We start from the raw sequence: 19206 nt of genomic DNA, 5'->3' as shown, positions 1-19206 counted from the left end.
CAATTCATTGTAGTATTAGTACAACAACATAATATGCATTATTTTATTTATTTTGTTACTTTTAGTTTCTATCAATCAGTAATCAGACACATGTTTTCAACAATGAACAACTAAATATGTTCAACGAGATGTTATATTATTAGTTCAGGTTTAAATTAATAAAAACTTCATTCATACCATACGCCATATCTAGACAAATATGTGACTACTTAAAAAAATAAAATAGAGTAACCAAAACGTTCACGAGTTATTATTATAAATTAGATTAGATAAATTTGTTGGGTGTTTGAGAGAATAATAATGTGTATGTAAGTTTTGGTGTGTTAAAAGTGTGGGCCCTCTTATGCGCATGTGGGTCACAGGTTTGGGCCCATTCTCCAAAGTTAAAGACGGAGTGGCGGGTCATATAAACCACGTGGCAATGTTTTATTTAATTTCCCTATTTAAAAACTGTTTTGTCCTTTTTTTTCGGTAAAGAAATATTAAAACTTACAAATAAAAATTCAACAGTATGATTACGTCACGAGCAATGTTTAATCAACAAAATCAGTATCTTAACAAACTATAACTAAGAGAAAATCATAATTTCATCTTATATGTGATGACATTAATTGCAATTATCTTCACGTCCCACAATTTTGAAACTAATATCTTGTACCCAACATATTTGCAAGAACAGTTTGAAATTATCTTAAGACCTAATAATAATAAATAAAAAATAGATAATCTTTTAAGATCGTCATAGTCGTAGTATTACTTTATTTTTAAAAATAAATGAGAATAACCAATAGAAATGCTTTAAAATTTGAAACTGAATTAAAAATTGTATATTGATATCTTGGCCAAATATATTAATTAATAACATTTGTTTATATTTTTTGTTTTAACATATAATATGATAGAATTTTTAAAAATATCTTACATAAGTATCATTTATACATCGTAAAACATTGTAGCTGTTGGGGATTCTATCGGGGTGTAATCTGTTTTTGTAACCATTATGGATAAAATCAGCCATGTGACAAAAAAAATAACATTTATTCATTATTTAATTATATAACAATATAATTTTATGGTTGGCAAAAAAAAAAAAAAACAATATAATTTTATGCATAATCTAACAGATTGACAAAAATGATAAATTTTTTAAAAACTCTATATGCGTATACGCGTACACAAAACTTGATCATCCAAATTTAACATGTACATACACCATGGTCCATATGTCATAGAAACATATTATAATCTAAATATATTTTCATTTGATTTAGAACATACACCATATAATTAACTGTTATAATTTTAGATTATGGTTATATGTAACTTTTTTTTCTTGGCAGCCATTGTAGTTTTATATATGTGTTGTCATGTCTACATGATATAAATTGTACATCTTATAATAGATTATGATATATCATTTTCAGAGTATATATTTAGCCAGATAGAAAAAGACATTTATAAATTAGAAGTTATCCAGTAATACAATCACAAAAATGGTTATTTAAGATATCTATCATTATAATAAACATAGTATTATTTTTGACATTAATCCTTTACTTATCCATAGATTTATTTTATTTTTCCTGAACTCTTGACATTTTAGTTTTACATTTCCCAAATAATATTATTATTGTTGTTGGTACAGTTGTCAAAAAAAAATCAAAATCAAAATTTCAACTTAGGAAAAAGAATTAAAAAAAAAAAAAAGTCATACTTGGGTCGGTTTGATTTCTCCGGCTAAACTTACTTAAAGCTGACAAGTCTTTCTCTCCTTCCTAACTTCGTCCCTCTACCCACACCCTTCTTTCTCTCCCATTCTCATTCTCTCTCTGTAAATAAAAATTATCAAGATCATTCATCCATGGCGGCTAATAGATTCGCGAGTCTGATCCACCGGAAAACAAACAGAATCACTTTAATCCTCGTCTACGCTTTTCTCGAATGGTCACTCATCTTCTTCATTCTTCTAAACTCTCTCTTCTCTTATTTCATCCTCAGATTCGCTGACTACTTCGGTCTCAAACGTCCTTGCCTCTTCTGCTCTCGACTCGATCGTTTCTTCGACGCTTCTTCTCGTAAACCTAGAGATCTCCTCTGCGACGATCACGCTCTCGAGATTTCGAATTCACAACAACGGTCTCGTGGTGTTCACACTCATTCCAAACCTGTTCAAGAAGTTGAAGAATCTCGCAATGATTTTTTTTTGGTTGGTGGTAAGATAAGTTCGTCACTATGTGCTCCGATCGAGTCTGATTTGGGGATTGTTGATTATCCGATCGGAGATGAAGGCCAGGTTTACAATGGTCTTAAGTTCCCTCGATCGGTCTTCGTACTCGAACAAGAAGATGAAGATGATAAAAATACAGGATCCGTGACTTTGAATCATTCTGTAGAACGAAGAGTACTGGAAGAAGAAACAGAGGAGAAGAAGAAAGAAGAAGAATACGATGATGATGATGATATTGATGAGGAGTTCTCGTGCTATGTATCAAGTTTCGACTGTAACAAAGAGGTTATTACTGTAGAAGAAGAAGGAAACAAAGTGGATCTGGCTGTAGAGGTCGAGACTTCAGAGTCTGCTCGTAAGCAAAACCTTGAGTTCTATATCGATGAAGAAGACTCTCATTTGATTCCTGTTGAATTCTACAAACCGAGCGATGAAGTTCGTGAGATTTCCGATATCAACGGAGATTTTATTCTTGATTTCGGCGCTGAGCCTGATTTCACGGCGGAGAAGGAAGAGGTAATCATCACTGCTGCTAATGAATCCAAAGCTGAGGAGGAGGAAGAAGTAATCATCACGGCAGCTGATGAATCCAAAGCGGAGGATGCGGTGACGACGAATCTAGGTAACATTCTTTGCGTAGCTTTAAACTGAAGTTTCTTACAATCTTGCCGTGTATTTACGGTTTGGTGAGTATATTTTCAGGTGCTTCAACAAATGATTTGCTCCAAATGCATAACGACGACGACGACGACAACGAAACAGAAACAGAAACAGACGCGGAGGTTTCTATAGGTACAGAGATTCCTGATCACGAGCAACTCGGAGATGTTACATCCCAACAACAACTCCATAATTCTAACGACGACGTTGACAACGATCATGGTAACTAATTTATACATACACAAACCTACCGAAGCATTTTTACGTTTTTTGCGTATGTTGTATTGTTCTGTTTTTGATTTGAGCGTTTCTGTTAGATGAAACAGAGGAGGAGGATACATTAGAGTTCAGAACAATAACAAACATCAATGAGGAACGGTTTCGAGAAACTCCTGCTTCCTTGGAAAGATCGCATAGTCTACATAATGCTATGTTTCACTTAGAGCGAAGAACAGAATCGGTTGATGGTATTGAATGTTCTGAAGGAGGAGTAGTACTCACCGTGGACAAGTTGAAGTTAGAGTTACAAGAAGAGAGGAAAGCGCTTACTGCTTTATACGAGGAGCTGGAGGAAGAGAGGAACGCGTCTGCAATTGCTGCCAATGAAACAATGGCGATGATCAACAGGTTGCATGAAGAGAAAGCGGCTATGCAGATGGAAGCGTTGCAGTATCAGAGAATGATGGAGGAGCAAGCTGAGTTCGATCAAGAAGCTTTGCAGCTGTTGAACGAGCTTATGGTGAATAGAGAGAAAGAGAACGCTGAGCTGGAGAAGGAGCTGGAAGTGTATAGAAAGAGATTGGAGGAGTTTGAAGCTAAAGAGAAAATGGGGATGTTGAGGAGGAGAATGAGAGATTCTTCTGTTGATTCGTATAGAAACAATGGGGATTCAGATGAGAACAACAATAACGGAGATGTACATCGTGATCACAAGAACGTTGAAGGAGTTTCAGATTGGAAATACAGTGATAGTGAGATGGAGAGTACACCAGTTGATGTTGTGCTTCGTCTTGATGAGTGTTTAGATGATTATGAAGGAGAGAGGCTTTCGATTCTTGGGAGATTGAAGTTTCTTGAAGAGAAACTCACTGATCTTAATAACGAAGAGGATGGGGACGAGGAAGTTAAAACGTTTGAGAATGGGAACGGGCATTTTCATGGTAAGGAAACAAACGGGAAACACAGAGTCATCAAGTCAAAGAGACTGCTTCCCCTGTTTGATGCTGTCGATGGAGAGCTGCAGGAGAACGGGCTAGGTAACGGAAACCATCATGAAAACGGGATTGATGAATCGGAGAGTGGCGAGAATGTGACGATAGAAGAAGAAGTGGATGAGCTTTACGAGAGACTAGAAGCTCTAGAGGCAGATAGAGAGTTCTTGAGACATTGTGTTGGTTCATTGAAAAAAGGGGACAAAGGTGTACATCTCCTACATGAGATTCTGCAACATCTACGTGATCTGAGAAACATTGATCTTAATCGTGTTAAAGAGAACGGAGACATGAGTTTTTGAGTTCGAGTTTGAGTTTGAGTTTTGGGTTTGATCAGTTCACTCTTTGCATGGTGACATAATGAACAAAAACAATCATACAGGTATATAACCTATTTCTGTTGACTAAAGAATATGATTATTTTCATGTCCGCGATCACACTTTAAAATATCCAAATTTGTTTGTTTGTAATAAGGTGGGAAAGTGACAGTGTTGCTTGGGATGGAAGAAAAAACAAAGGTCTAGATGAAGAAGAAAACGCCATAAAAAAAAAGTCTTAGATAAAGTCAAAGTATTGAAGTATATACTCTGAGGAAAAAGTGTCAGATCAGAATGTTCGTCTCTCTTCGTGTTTTAATTAAATTTTTTTGGTTTTTTTTTTATATATATTGAAGTGTGTCAGTGTAAATTTCACCTTTTTAATTTGGGGAGTGGTCTTTATGAGTGGTGGTGGGTGGTATAATAGAAAAAGGTAGAATGATGAGAGTATGTGTGTGTAGTGTAGTGTAGTTGAGTAGTAAGGTGAGATATTGGTATTAAAAAATGTCAAATGCAAAGCTGTCAGTTTCTTTGGATGTTTGTGGCAGAGCTGGAATGATTTCAGCAAAGATGCCAACTCCAATTTGTGCATATGCTTTTCTTTGTTTTTTTGGACTTTTCACAACATTTAGAAATTTTCGGGGGAGAGTTTAGAATTATTGCGTTTAGGTGGGGTAAGTAACCTCTTCATTTGTAATCTTGTCTTCTTTTTTGGTTGAATGTAACTTGGTAACTACTATTACGCTTTGCAATCACTCGGGGAGAAAGACGAGTTCTTTGTCTTCTTTTGTTACTTTCAAATTTGGTCGTACGCTAAATATGCTTTTGTGTCTTATCGAAATTTTCACCAGAGAAGAGATTGTCATGGGTTCACCTGAAGGTTCTACTTTCAAGTTATGTTGAGATTGGAACTGATTTGGTTACAAGCAACGAATATATTGGTTGGTACTTAGTATAAAATCAACAAACTTCATATAAATTTTAAGACGTTGGCTTTAAACAAAAAACAAGTACGAAGTTTTAATAAGAAGTGATATCGTTCATATATCAATTCAATATATGATTGTTTATATTTTCACTTTCATCAAAAAAAGAAATTAAAAAAATGAATCAGAATCCTAAACGTTCTTAAACTTTATGTATCAATATACTATTGTATGTGGTTTTACATGACAACTAGCTTTTAGCTAGCTAGCTAACCCAAATCATGTGACAGTTAAGAGATTCACAAAGGTTTGCTCATATTATCACCAAAAAGTTAGTTGCTCTTAAGTTTTGATAAATATGTTATGACCTGAAGCCGGAGCCTTTATAGTGGGTGAAGAAGAAAGTATATACTATATACTATATACTATATAGTTGTACTTAAACTTCTAAAAATAATGGAGATCGAAAATTGTGACTTTCGGCGATCCTCTTAAAGTTCCAGACGCTCATGTGCACTTAATTATGCGTCCAACCTTCCTAGATATACGTTTATCTATTTAAATCTCTACTTTTACTGGTACATGCCTACGATTCTATGTCCACATATAATGTATATATTCCATACTTCCATTACATGATTGGTCAAATATATAGTTGCATAACTAAATGCATGATGTAAGGAACTCGAGCTATACAATGATTTAAAATATGTGAAAGTGTAGTTAGTCTTAAGTCATTAACTATACTAATTAGACTTGATCAGTTTGTATATATATTGAAACCCATTGCTCTGCTTCCTTTCCTTGTTATCTATACTTCAAGAAAAAAGAGACTAAAATTAATATTCCATAACTTGTTAGGTGCTATACAGATTTGAACGAGAAAATATATTAAAAGAAAACATTTACTCTTTAAGTGTACCAAGAGAACCAATAAAGCTTAAATAAAAGTCCATACGTTTCATCATAAAAAAAAAAAGAAGGTCCAAATGGTTTCAACCTGGATTCCTGATTGTGCATAATAGTATTATCAATGACTGACCCATCATCAGGTGTAGTACATACGGCCTGATATAATGGGCTTAAACGGATGCATTAAACCAAAGTGCTAAACCGATAACATGGTTGAGAGAGATCAAACTCAAATAAGACGTTTATCTATTTTTGGATACCTAAACATAAGCTAAATTAATTAATTGACCCACCATCATGGTGTTAGTATATACGGCCTGATTAAATGGGCTTAACGGATGCAATAAACTCGACCTGAAAATTCAAAGAAGTCAAACATACTTCTGTTTACGTTGATTAGACGATGAATTTAGAATATGACATTTGGATTTGGTATATTTTACTTGAAGGCTACTCTTGTTTTATCATCATATTCGACAAAAAAGCATGCATGTGCGTTGAAAAAACACACACAAAAATTAACAAATAAGCGTGTGCCCGATTTGGTTTGATACCGTACCGTACGACTCTTTCAAAGTTTCTTGTTTATAAGTATCATTAGATATGCTAAATGCTACGCGGCGTTTAAACCACAAATGGAAAAGGAAAATTAGTTTTGGTTGAAAACTTTGGCGAAATGACGGTGACGTTTAAGTTTTATTTTATGGCAGAGCAAAACTGTAGAAAGACTCATTTCCACGTACCATTTCAATTGTATAAAGATTCAATGATTCTACTATTTTCTAAATCAGAAATTGTTGTCGAACCTCCGACCGAGTAAAATTGAGTTTATAGTATTATTTTAAATTTTTTATCTAAGTATCTTTTCATTGTGAGTTTCTAAAAAGTCTTCCAAATAATAGTCTGTTGTTGTTCACATAGATTGTGACCTCTTTCTGATCATGCTGGCCACTAAGAATTTTAACATTCCAGCGAAAAAAAAGAAGATCATTCTAAAAATCACTAAACCAAAGTTCTCTAGAACGATGACATAAATTGATACTGCTAAAAACATACGCAGAAAAGACCAAAAAAAAATCAAAGACGTTTCCCTCTATTTTTTGTGATACTAAAACTTGAAACTAATTAATATCTGTAATATGAGTTTTTCACAGTCGAACTTGTTAACATTGGTTTGTGGCAGCGTAGACAGAGACATCTAATATAAATTACAGTGTAAATTGTAAGTAATATTTAATGGTTTCTTGACATTTGTTACAACTTCTTTTCGGTGGATAGATACTAAACATCCTAGAAAGAAAAAGACTTCTAAAAGAGTTGCTTGTTTGGTTATCTCTTTTTTTTTTTTTTTTCATTGACCCAATTAATTTTCAATATAGAGGAACACACCGATAACAAACCTAGACTGACTGCAAGACAGCTGAGCGATACTTTCCACCGTCTATTACCTCCAAACTTTTAAAAACAATGAACTTCATATTTTACCTTAGAAAATTAATAGTATATATTACTTTGTCCAGGGAGAGAAGAAGACTATCTACAATTTTGTAACCAGAAACAAATTATATTTTTAGATATACAGTACAAATTTGAGTTAATCAGTGAATGGTTTTTGGCTAACCAAAAAAAAAAAAAAAAAGAGTTGGTAGGAAGGACTCGTGTCTAAAATTACAAAAGAGAGAAATAAATAAGTCAAGAAGAGAGAGAGAGAGGGGTGAAGGGGGGACCAAAGCTTGACGGAACGAACCAAGTCAAGAGAACGCGTCTTAGATCTGCACTTGCACTTCCTTCACCGTTCATAAAAGGTTACTTTATGGCCAAGTTGTGTCAACCTTTTCCCATTAACGTCATCTTCAGTGATGTCACATCTCATCTTTTGTTTTTGTTCACGGTGATCTCTCATACGTATAAGATTTGATTTTTTTGTCACCATATATATATTAGAAACAGTGAAACACTACACTAAATGCATGCTCCAACCATATCACCCACCACGTAGCGTGAAGAAAAGTCTGTCTATATGATCATTCTGATTTTAAGGTCTTGTGAATCAAAAATATGCTGCGAGCTTTGGTTTGGGGAGAGATCTTAAACCTAGGCCGCTTGGTTTGAGCAATGATGTCATGTATTCGAAATATAATGATTAAAATTTGGCATCTGTGCTTGGACAAATATGATTCTCATATCTTCAATATTTTGAATTTGCTCACGTTTAACTTTAGATTTATATACTTACTTACAGTATTCTTTTTTTTTTCTTCTAGAAATATATATTTCTATGAACATAAATCTTAACTTTTAAATTTAGGATTAGTTTAAATTAAATTGATTAGACTAAAATTTTTTGCTTTATCTATTTAATAGCATAGTGATGTTGATAATAATGTGAAACATGAATTTGATTTTAGAACCACAAAAAAAACATCAAAACTTTCTATACCATCTTAAATTTTTTTTCCAAGTTCAAATATTTCACGGGTGAAACATATATTAAAGAAAATAAATGCAAATTTGAATAAACAAAAAAAAAATTATTTACATATTTTTTTTACACAATATCTTAAATCTCAAATAATAATTTTACTCATTATATTTTCTTTAAATTGATTTATCCGCACTGTTTTTCTATTATTCTTCTACTTATTTGCGCGTGAACAGAAATCAATTATATTGAGACAAAAGTAGTTGAAAATAAAAATAACTAATATTGCAAACATTTAAAATGTGTTTAGATCCTTAACCCAATAATCGATCAGAATCAAAATTCACTTTAAAAAAGATTAGTTGATTGTTATGTCTTCTAAATTCTAATGTTGGAGTTGGAGGAGTGACCAACTTTTTTTGTGATATTACAATTTTTTTTCATTTTCGTAAATTTTGTTTTTTTCTTAGATAATTTCAAAACATATCATTTTTTAGAAATAGTTATTTGTATCCGTAAAAACACTAAACTAATATACGAAATTTATGCTCCTGGATGTTCAATCCGGCTACATGATTAAAAATTTCAAAACTAAGGGGGTGGTATTGGTTTGAGATTTATGAAGATTTTTGAAGAGTTCAACAAAATCATTAAAAATGAATAAGTGAAAGATTGTTAAAGATTGCTAAAGAGTTTTGTTGATTAGTTTTCTAAAATCTTGTAAAGTCCTCCAAACAATCCCTGTATTTTTATGATACTTTCCATGACTTTATTTTGTAAAGAAAGTGTCTAAAATCATGAACCAATAACATAATAATTGAACTCATTAACAATCCTAGACTCTTTTGTTTTAATTGAATAACACAAATTTTTAATGATTTTATAAAAGTCTGAATCCAATAACTCAGATTTGTTAAGATTTTAAATGACTTTTTACAAATCACAAACTAATAACACTAAATTTTAACAGAGTTTAACAAAATCTTGATCTAATAACAACAGATTCTACATAACATTTAAAGTCTTTAAAACTCTTTTCAAATCTTAAACTAATAACCCCCACTAATAGTTTTAACGTGCTCTAAAATCTCCAATAAACAAATAATAATAAAAGCACCACACTATCTAAAACTTTTAACTTGAAATATCATAAAATAAAATAAAAATTTAAAAACATCATCACTTTATTCCTAATACATGACCTTAAAATAATATTAGAAAAATGTGAATTTGGTTTGAAAAAAAAAAAAGAGAGTAGAAAGAAGACTTTGTTGACTATTAATTTATCCATGTGTCCCAAATCTTAAAAAAAAAAAAAAAAAACACGAATTCATCCTTGACTTTGGTCTCTAAAAGCCCATCCTTCCTCACATAACCTCTCCCTTTGAATCTCTCATCACATCTCAAATTCTTTACTTTTCTAATAAGCCAAAGACAAATCACGAACTCGCTTCTTCTTCTTCCTCTTCCTCAACCCATCTCCAAATCACAATCTGAAACGTCACCTGATCAAAACCCTTACTTTACGCCACCGAATCACAATCAGCTTCTTCTTCTACTTTCTTGTTAACATCCCCTAAACCACTCTGTCGTTCCTTTTCCATGGGATGGTCACTAATCATTCTCAAAAGAACAACTTGGGCTTAACAAAGTCCATGAATTTCTTTCAGAACATCATCAAACCTTTCAAACGCAGCTCCAATCGAGGTAAAGATCCCGTTTTGATTCAAGCTTTTCATTTGGTTTCTTTAGGGTTTGTGTAAATTGATTGACTCATCTCTTCTTCGTTGGCTTTTAAAGGTCTTGAAGATGATATTGAGCGAATTGCTGCTTTGGAGCAGAAAGTTTTCTCTTTTCAAGTTTTAGTTTCCGCTACCAGAGATTTTCATCCTACCCATAAGCTCGGTGAAGGTGGATTTGGACCCGTCTACAAGGTAACCCCCAATTCTGACATGCCCAGATCTCAAAGTTTCCTTTTTTAGATGTTGCAGATCATTAGTCTAGTGAGTGTTGTGGTTGTAATGTTGTTTGAAGTGTATTATTGTGTCTGTGTGTTTTTAATGGCTTGTGTTAGTTTTGGCTGATGAGATTGATTGGTGTGTAATAGGGAAGATTACCTGACGGGAGAGACATAGCAGTGAAGAGGCTAGCTCAAGCTTCAAGGCAAGGCAAAAACGAGTTTGTCAACGAAGCTAAGTTGTTGGCTAAAGTCCAGCATCGCAATGTCGTTAATCTTTGGGGTTATTGTACACACGGAGATGATAAACTCTTGGTCTATGAGTACGTCGTCAATGAGAGCCTCGACAAGGTCCTCTTCAGTAAGTTATCTATCTTCTCGTTGTTGCTACTGCTGTTTAATTAGACTTCTAGATTGTACATTCAAGTATGAAAGATAGTGTAAGAAAGGCGTTTTTAACATGTGGTGCTTGCTCTGTTTGATTGCAGAATCCAATAGAAAGTCAGAGATAGATTGGAAGCAGAGGCTTGAGATCATAACAGGCATTGCTCGAGGACTGCTCTATCTCCATGAAGATGCGCCAAACTGTATCATCCACAGGGACATTAAGGCTGGCAACATTTTGCTTGATGAAAAATGGGTTCCTAAGATTGCAGATTTTGGGATGGCCAGACTGTATCAGGAAGATGTAACACACGTCAACACTCGAGTCGCAGGAACCAAGTATGCTTTCTCTAGCTCATTTTACGTATTCGTTTTACTAAATGTCTCATTCGGACTCTTTTTGTTTGTTGGTGTTTTATGTTTATTAACGTTCACTGCTTCTTTCTATTACTTATGTGCAGTGGTTATATGGCGCCAGAGTACGTAATGCACGGGGTTCTATCGGTTAAGGCAGACGTATTCAGCTTTGGGGTTTTGGTTCTGGAGCTTGTAAGTGGGCAGAAGAACTCCAGTTTTAGCATGAGACACCCTGACCAGACTCTTCTTGAATGGGTAAAGCCTCTAGTCTCTCTGGTCACATACTCCAGCGTAATGTAATAGATGCTAACAGATTTCCTGATTGTGTGACACAGGCATATAAACTGTACAAGAAAGGCAGGACCATGGAGATAGTTGACCCGGACATAGCAGCTTCAGCTGATCCGGACCAAGTCAAACTCTGCGTTCAGATTGGTCTTCTCTGCGTTCAAGGTGATCCCCATCAAAGACCACCAATGAGACGAGTATCTCTACTTCTCTCGAGAAAACCTGGACATCTAGAAGAACCGGATCATCCTGGTGTCCCGGGATCTAGATACCGCCGTCGGACGCGTCGTTCCTCAGGAACAGCAGCATCACTTGGAACAATGTCGACCACTGGTTCGAGTACAGATTCTTTCGGTTCAAACCTGAACACAAACACCGGAACCGGTGGTAGAGGTACCCCCGTATCTTCAAGGACGTCTACACGGACTCATGCCACTAGAAGTGCTGGTCAGAGTTCTAGCTCAGATCCTCACGGTAAAAGACCTATGAGTTATTGAAGTACATAAAGTCACAATGTCCATTGTAATTAGCGAGCAATATATATTTTCATTTTATTCGTTTTGAAAAAGTAAATTATTATTTTTGACTGCTGTAGTGATTTAGCTTTGTAGTATGATTTTGTCATATTATAGGGAAAATATATATATATATATATATATATATATATATATATATATATGATTCATTTGTTACATTTTGTATATTTGAATAAAATAACTCGTCCCATTTAAAAAAAAAACAGTATTCTCTTGATAAATTTGACAATGACCATTAACTGTAATTTTACATTAAACAGAGTAATTGGTTCATGCTGAACAATGTGGTTCAGTTATGGAAATGGAACCTGCAGCTACCATTTTGTGTTTTCTGTAACCAAGTCTTGACTTTTAATTTGGCTTGGCCTCGAAGATCAGATTAGAAAAACAAATCAACACCTGTACTCACTCTAGGTTCGCAGATACTCTTACCTGTTCTGCTGCGCTTGTTCTTCTTGCAGAGACCTCGTCCCGACAATGGTAACAAGGCAAAATTTATGTGCAACGGTAGGAGACAGCATCAAAGTATACATATAAACTCTACAATCTGCGAATTTTTTTTACTGATTTAAAACTGAAGAGAAATTGAATTATAAAAGAAATCTAGATTCAACAAAAATAGTCAAAAGGTACATACGATTTACCAAAGCTAGATTTGATTCACAGACTTACCAAACCAACGTCTATAACTATTAGCTAAAGAACATAAACGCATATTGTTTTTTACCTACTCCTAGTCTCATTGTTTACACTCTTATACTCTTCTCTTCTTCTTTTGTCTTCATCTTCACTGATATCTCTTTCATTTCTTCTCCTTACTCATACCATCATCATACCTCTTCCCCGATGTGGTTATGCTGCCCTTCCTTTTGACGGCAGGAGCAGAGACTCTTGATTTCATAAAGGCTTGACTTGAGTAGCTTTGCATCGTTAAGACTAAGACCCTCTACATAGTCAACAAAGGCATAAACTACACCCCGATTCTCAACTGCTTCAAGCTCTTCTCCAAAACCTTGGACTTCAACACTTTGGAGAGTGTTCTTTAGGGGGTTGAAGTAGAACACATAGTACGGTTTACATACACAAAACAATGTCACCTGTAGCAGTCACTCCAGCAACTGAAAATTTGCAGGAACCAAGGACTTCATTCTGCGGCAGAGTGTAGACATATCTCACCCATTCCTGTGTCTGGACATCCTCTAGAACCCACATACACAACTCAACAACGGTAAGTCTTCCACCACCAGAGTAAGCACAATTGCAATTAATCACACCTAATTTACCCTTAAAGTTGACCAAACTCAATCCACTAGGCTGCTCTAGATGATCATCAAGGCTTCCTGACTTGTAAGCCATCATCATACATTCCGGTGATAGGGTTACAAATCAAAGGCTTGTCCTCATCAATGATCCGCACAAAAGGGAAATAGATCAAACCTGAGGCGTAGCTACAAATGTATTGGCTCACGTCTCCTGAGAACTTGGCATGATAATCTAAAAGAAGAGACTTCTCATTATATCGGTTGTTCTGTGGCTGAGGCGACGAGAAGAAGAGCCACTCGTTATATCTATATCTTTCGACGGCAAACAAGAGACGAGGACCTGGCCAGGAAGAGCTTCTTGAAATCTGGACTGCGAAGCGTAGACGCCCAGTGCTTCGACAGGGTACGAAAGCTAGCGACTGACTTCGACGGCAATCTCGTGAATATCTCGAGAATGAGATCAGTTGGGAGCGATTCCATGTTTTTCCCTCTTTCCATCGGACTCGCCGGAGTTCGTGATTGTTCCACCGGAGAAGGATTTAGGAAAAAAAGAAAATTAAACTCGTCGGAGACTGTTAAGAGTAATAAAAAAGTTAGATAGTAAAAGATAAAAAAGAGACACGCGTCAGCTTTATTAATAATTCGACTCACCCGAAAATTCTCCGAAGAAAAACAGAACCATCAACGGTTCTAACAAACTTTTGTTAACCCAAAAATAAAATGTATCTTACAAAGCTTAATCACATAATACCATCCACATTTTCCTTATATACTAACACTTATTAACTAAACTAATTGTACCAGGGTTAACTGGTTGTGAACCAATCAATAACCAATCCTCATGTATCCTAATACGCCTCTCTCAAGTCTGTAGTATCAAAGATGTCTAGTTTGGAAGATACATGCTTGATAATGACATCTTAGAAAGCAATCCATAAAAAGACCTGGATGAAGTGGTTTGGTGAGAATGTTAGCATGTTGATTTTCTGTAGGAACGTGGAAGACCTTGAGCGTACCAGCTTTGATATGATCTCGGACTGTATGACAATCAATTTCTATATGCTTCGTCCTCTCGTGGAAGACATGATTCATAGCGATATGCAGAGCAGACTTGTTGTCACAATACAATTTAGCAGGACCTGTAGCAGGAAGATGAAGATCCTTATATAACTGTTGCAACCAAATAGTTTCACAAGTCGCCTGAGCCATACTGCGATATTCGGATTCTGTATTGCTTCTACTAGTAACACCCTGCTTCTTGGACCTCCATGAGATTAGAGAATGACCAAGATATACACAATATCCAGTAATAGAACATCGAGTATCCTTACAGTTCCCCCAATCAGCATCACAAAAGACATTTAAGCTCAAGTCCGAGTCTGCAGAGTACATCAAGCCTTGACCAGGGTTAGCTTTAATATACCTGAGAACCTTATGAGCCGCCTGTTGGTGAATATCAGATGGTGCAGAAATGAACTGACTGAGCTGATGAACAGTAAAGGTGATATCCGGTCTGGTGATTGTGAGATAAAGAAGCCTCCCGATAAGTTCCCGATAGGTTCGAAGATTAGATAAAGGCGTTCCCATCGTAGCCGTAAGGTGCAAACTTGGGTCCATAGGAACAGGACTTGGTTTACAACCGAGTAAACCTGCATCGTCTAACAGGTTCTCGGCATATTTCCTTTGACACACGGAAATACCAGTCGAGGAACGAGATATCTCCAGGCCAAGAAAGAATCGAGCTGGTCCAAGGTCCTTGATTTTGAACTCTGACCGCAGCAATGCCTTCAATGTCTCCACAGCCTTGTCATCATTACTAGCAATGAGTATATCATCGACATACACCAAAGCTGCAATAAAAGAACCGGGTCGCTCTTTTACAAAGAGAGTGTTTTCAGCAGGAGACTGAACGAAGTTTGCCCCCAAGAAAACAGAGGACAATCGCTTATACCACTGACGAGAAGCCTGTTTCAAGCCATATAAAGACTTACGAAGGCGACAAACTGGATTAGGTGGTAAAGTAACACCTAGTGGAGGAGTATAGCCCTGAGGAAGACTCATGTAAATCTCTTCCTCCAAGTCACCATGGAGAAAAGCATTAGACACATCCATTTGTGTCAAACTCCATCCTTGTTTAGCAGCAGCACCAAGAAGAAATTTCACACTCGTTAGTTTAGCCACTGGAGAGAATGTTTCCAGAAAATCCAAACCTTCTTGCTGTGTGAACCCTTGAGCCACAAGCCTGGCTTTGTATCGTTCAACTGAACCATCAGGGTTATACTTAATGGTAAATGCCCATTTACAACCAACAACATTTTTACCTGGCGGGAGATTTGTAACATCCCAAGTATGAGCAATCTCTAGAGCATGAAGCTCTTCACCAGCTGCATTGGTCCATTTTACTGATTTCATGGCTTGAGCAAAGGTTTTAGGTTCAGTATATGTGAAAATATAAGATTGGGAAAGAGGTGTATAACGATCATACGAAATAACAGAAGAAAGAGGATAGGGCGTAGTATGAGGTTTAGAAGGAAAGGCGTTTTCTTGTGGTTGAAGAGTAGGAGAATCCGTTGAAATGTAAGGATCAAGAGCACAACGATATTCATAAAGATAGGAGGGAGTCTTTACAGTTCGCTTAGGCCTAGCAACAAGAAGAGAAGTAGGAACTGTATCCCGTGATACGATTAAATTATCTACACGAACAGTACCAGGGTCCAAGCGTGTAGTGTCAGATGCAGATGTATGCGATGCATCAAGTTTATCAGGGATATCAATATCAACATCATCAAGCGAATGCAAAGAGTCAACAAAATGTAATGGTGCAGGCATTGGTAAAATGCTATTAGGAAACATGTCAACAACGTGAGACAACAATTCAGATGTCTTAAAAGGAAAAAAAATTTCATGAAAAATGACATTACGAGATACAGAGATTGAATGAGATTCCATATCTAAAATCTTATACCCTTTATAACCAGATGGATATCCTAGAAAAATGCAGGGTTTTGATCTTGGTGAAAATTTATGCCTATCATGTAATGGAGTGGATGCAAAACATAAGCAACCAAAACTTTTTAACATGCTATAATCAGGAACCTTGTTACTTAAAACCTGAAAAGGAGACTTATTCTTTAACAAAGGGGAAGGCATCCTATTTATCAAGAACACAGCAGTCATCACACAATCACTCCAGTATTTTAAAGGTACATTCGATTGAAACAGTAAGGCTCTAGCAACATTTAACAAGTGTTGATGTTTGCGTTCTACTACCGAATTTTGTTGTGGTGTGTATACACATGAAAATTGATGCAACATGCCCTGGTCTTTAACAATATCAGTAAAAGCAAGCTCAGGAGCATTATCAGAACGAATAGCTTTTATTTTTGAGTCATATTGAGTAGAAATCAGTTTAAGAAAAGTAGGAAATATTGTAGAAACATCACTTTTATTCCTCATCATATAAAGCCATATCACTCGAGTACAATCATCAACCAAAGTAAAGAAATACCGGAAACCCTCAACAGACTCAGTACCAAAAGGGCCCCAAACATCTAAATGGACTAAATCAAAAGGTTGTGAAGCTAAATTGTTATTAGAAACATATGCTAATCTTTTCTGTTTAGCTAAAGGACATATTTGACATGGTGAATCACTCGAGACTACAGACTTAAGAGAAGGAATGACACTAACAAGACTTCGTAAAACTGCAGAAGATGGGTGTCCAAGTCGATGATGCCACAGAACTCCATCAGAGAATGCAAGAGCAGAAAAAGAACAAACAGCAGGAAGAGATGGTGAGAGGGTCTTTGGTTCTGTCTCAAGAATATAGAGATTATTGATGAGTCTACCCCTCCCAATCATCAAGCCCTGAGAAAGTTCCTGAATAAGACAACAATTGGGAAAGAAATGAGCAGAACAAAATAAACTTTGAACCAAAGAACTTATACTAATCAGATTAAATTTGAAATCAGGAACATGTAAAACATTATGTAAAATCAATGCTTTGGTTATGCATATGGTGCATGTGTGTGTGATAGGAACCCGAGTACCATTCGGAAGAGTAATCGTAACATTCGAAATTGGTACCAACTCTCTAAACATTGCTAAATCAGAACAAACATGACTAGACGCACCACTATCAATAATCCAATCATTGGGCGCAAGATATTGTTGAAGAGAAGAAAGAGCATGTTTTTGAAAAGTGAGAATGTAGTTTTCATATCGTAAACTAGTAGAAGGAAAGGGGATAGTAAGAGAAGTGGAAGTGGAAGCCATGAGACCATGTTCAGTAACCGTAGCAATATTAGAAGTAGCTGCAGGCTCTTGAGCTGGTACTTGAGAGGTATACTGTGATAAAATCTGTTGCAATTGTTGTGGTGTAAAGAGTGGTGTATTAAGATTATTACCATCGAGTCGAGCAGGAGACAGCAAGTCAGAAGGAGCTACATATGGATAAGGACCAATCGTAGAGGAATAAGGTACTTGTTCTGCATAAACATTTGCAACAGCATTCGCCTTCTGAATAGGATCATAAGAGACCATCGGCATCCGTGGTTGAGTTTGAGGCATCCGAGGCTGCATTTGAGTGGTCTGCATACGAGGGTTGAAAGAAGATTGGTTCTACATCGTACCATTACCCTTATAACCACCAGTTTTGTACCCCGGAGGAAAACCATGGAGCTTATAACATCTCTGTATCGTATGTCCGAGACGTCCACAATGTGAACAAACAGGTTTCTGAGGCCTCATCGTATTATAAGCAGCCACATAAGCATTATCACCATCATAAGAAGCAGGAGTCGTAGTTTGAAAAGCCACATTATCAACCCATGTAAGTGGTTTAATGACCCCTTGTCGCTCATCTTGAGTTACCATATTGAAAGCTTCTTCGATAGTTGGTATTGGCTTCAACATAAATGTGACGCCTAGATTGCTCATAACTCTCATTCAATCCCATGAGAAACTTAGTCACTCGACTTCGCTGTTGTAGTTTCTCCCATTTAACAGCCGCATCACACTCACATTTTCCACATGTGCAAACAGGTAATTCCACATAATTCTTGTGTTCTTCCCACAAAGAAACTAAAGATGTGTAGTAAGTAGTGACATCCTGAGATCCTTGCTCAATCTTGCTAAGCTTCTGTTCAATAGCAAAAATCCTAGGTGCATCATCTTGCTTAAACCTAGAGAGTATACTCCTCCACATTCCCTCAGCAGTAGAAATATAAAGCAAGCTTTGACCTATCTTCTTATCGACCGAGTTCATCAACCAAGTACTCACTATATCGTTACAACGAGACCAAGTTCCAAAATCTCGATGCGTATCCAAGGGTTTAGGAATCGTACCATTGATGAAACCCATCTTATTTCGCACATTCAATGCCATCAACATAGATCGCCTCCAAGAAGGAAAATCAGAAGCTGTTGTAAGTCGATCCGATACTAAAACAAGACCAACATGATCATTACTATTCAGATAATACGGATTCTCATATTGATCCGTTTGAAAACGCGAAGACTCATTAGATTCACGCGGATTCGAATTGGTTGGGTTAACCGAAGAAGGAGCTACAAAAGATCCCATTCTCAACGAAAGAATGAAAAAAAAATCGCAAGAAATCGCAACGAATTTGACAAAAGAAAAGAGATAATCGCCACGAAGAAGGTCAATCAAAGATGAGAAACAAAAAGAAGAATGGAAAACCCAAAGAATATGCCGACGATAAGCTCAAAGATCGCAGCAATA

General features: G+C 36.0%; 2 protein-coding genes and 1 pseudogene across 3 annotated transcripts; 2 read left to right on the top strand and 1 right to left on the bottom strand.

Moving 5' to 3' along the window:
* Positions 1 to 1585: 1585 nt before the first annotated feature.
* LOC104701721 (myosin-binding protein 2) lies at positions 1586 to 5155 on the top strand. 2 transcript variants are annotated; one of them, XM_010417460.3, is made up of 4 exons: positions 1586 to 2849; positions 2930 to 3109; positions 3205 to 4480; positions 4574 to 5155. In XM_010417460.3, exons 1-3 carry the CDS (start codon positions 1862 to 1864, stop codon positions 4398 to 4400), a joined length of 2364 nt encoding a protein of 787 aa, XP_010415762.1. In that variant the 5' UTR covers positions 1586 to 1861; the 3' UTR covers positions 4401 to 4480; positions 4574 to 5155. The 2 variants fall into 2 exon arrangements, with proteins under 2 accessions (XP_010415762.1, XP_010415763.1); XM_010417461.3 differs by having other exon boundaries at positions 1636 to 2849; positions 3214 to 4480.
* A 4900-nt stretch (positions 5156 to 10055) lies between these two features.
* On the top strand, positions 10056 to 12286 carry LOC104701720 (cysteine-rich receptor-like protein kinase 43). Its single transcript, XM_010417459.2, has 6 exons — positions 10056 to 10383; positions 10477 to 10610; positions 10784 to 10994; positions 11122 to 11356; positions 11479 to 11629; positions 11710 to 12286. The coding sequence occupies exons 1-6, from the start codon at positions 10284 to 10286 to the stop codon at positions 12157 to 12159; spliced, it is 1281 nt and encodes a 426-aa protein (XP_010415761.1). The 5' UTR covers positions 10056 to 10283; the 3' UTR covers positions 12160 to 12286.
* A 497-nt stretch (positions 12287 to 12783) lies between these two features.
* LOC109125530 (F-box protein At3g57580 pseudogene) lies at positions 12784 to 14025 on the bottom strand (annotated as a pseudogene).
* Between the last annotated feature and the right edge of the window lie 5181 nt (positions 14026 to 19206).

The sequence above is a fragment of the Camelina sativa genome, chromosome 7 (genome assembly GCF_030686135.1).
Source record: "Camelina sativa cultivar CO46 ecotype springtype chromosome 7, ASM3068613v1".
NCBI lineage: Eukaryota > Viridiplantae > Streptophyta > Magnoliopsida > Brassicales > Brassicaceae > Camelina > Camelina sativa.
The sequence above is the reverse complement of the archived record's forward strand: the minus strand, read 5'-3'. Positions and strand labels throughout refer to the sequence as shown.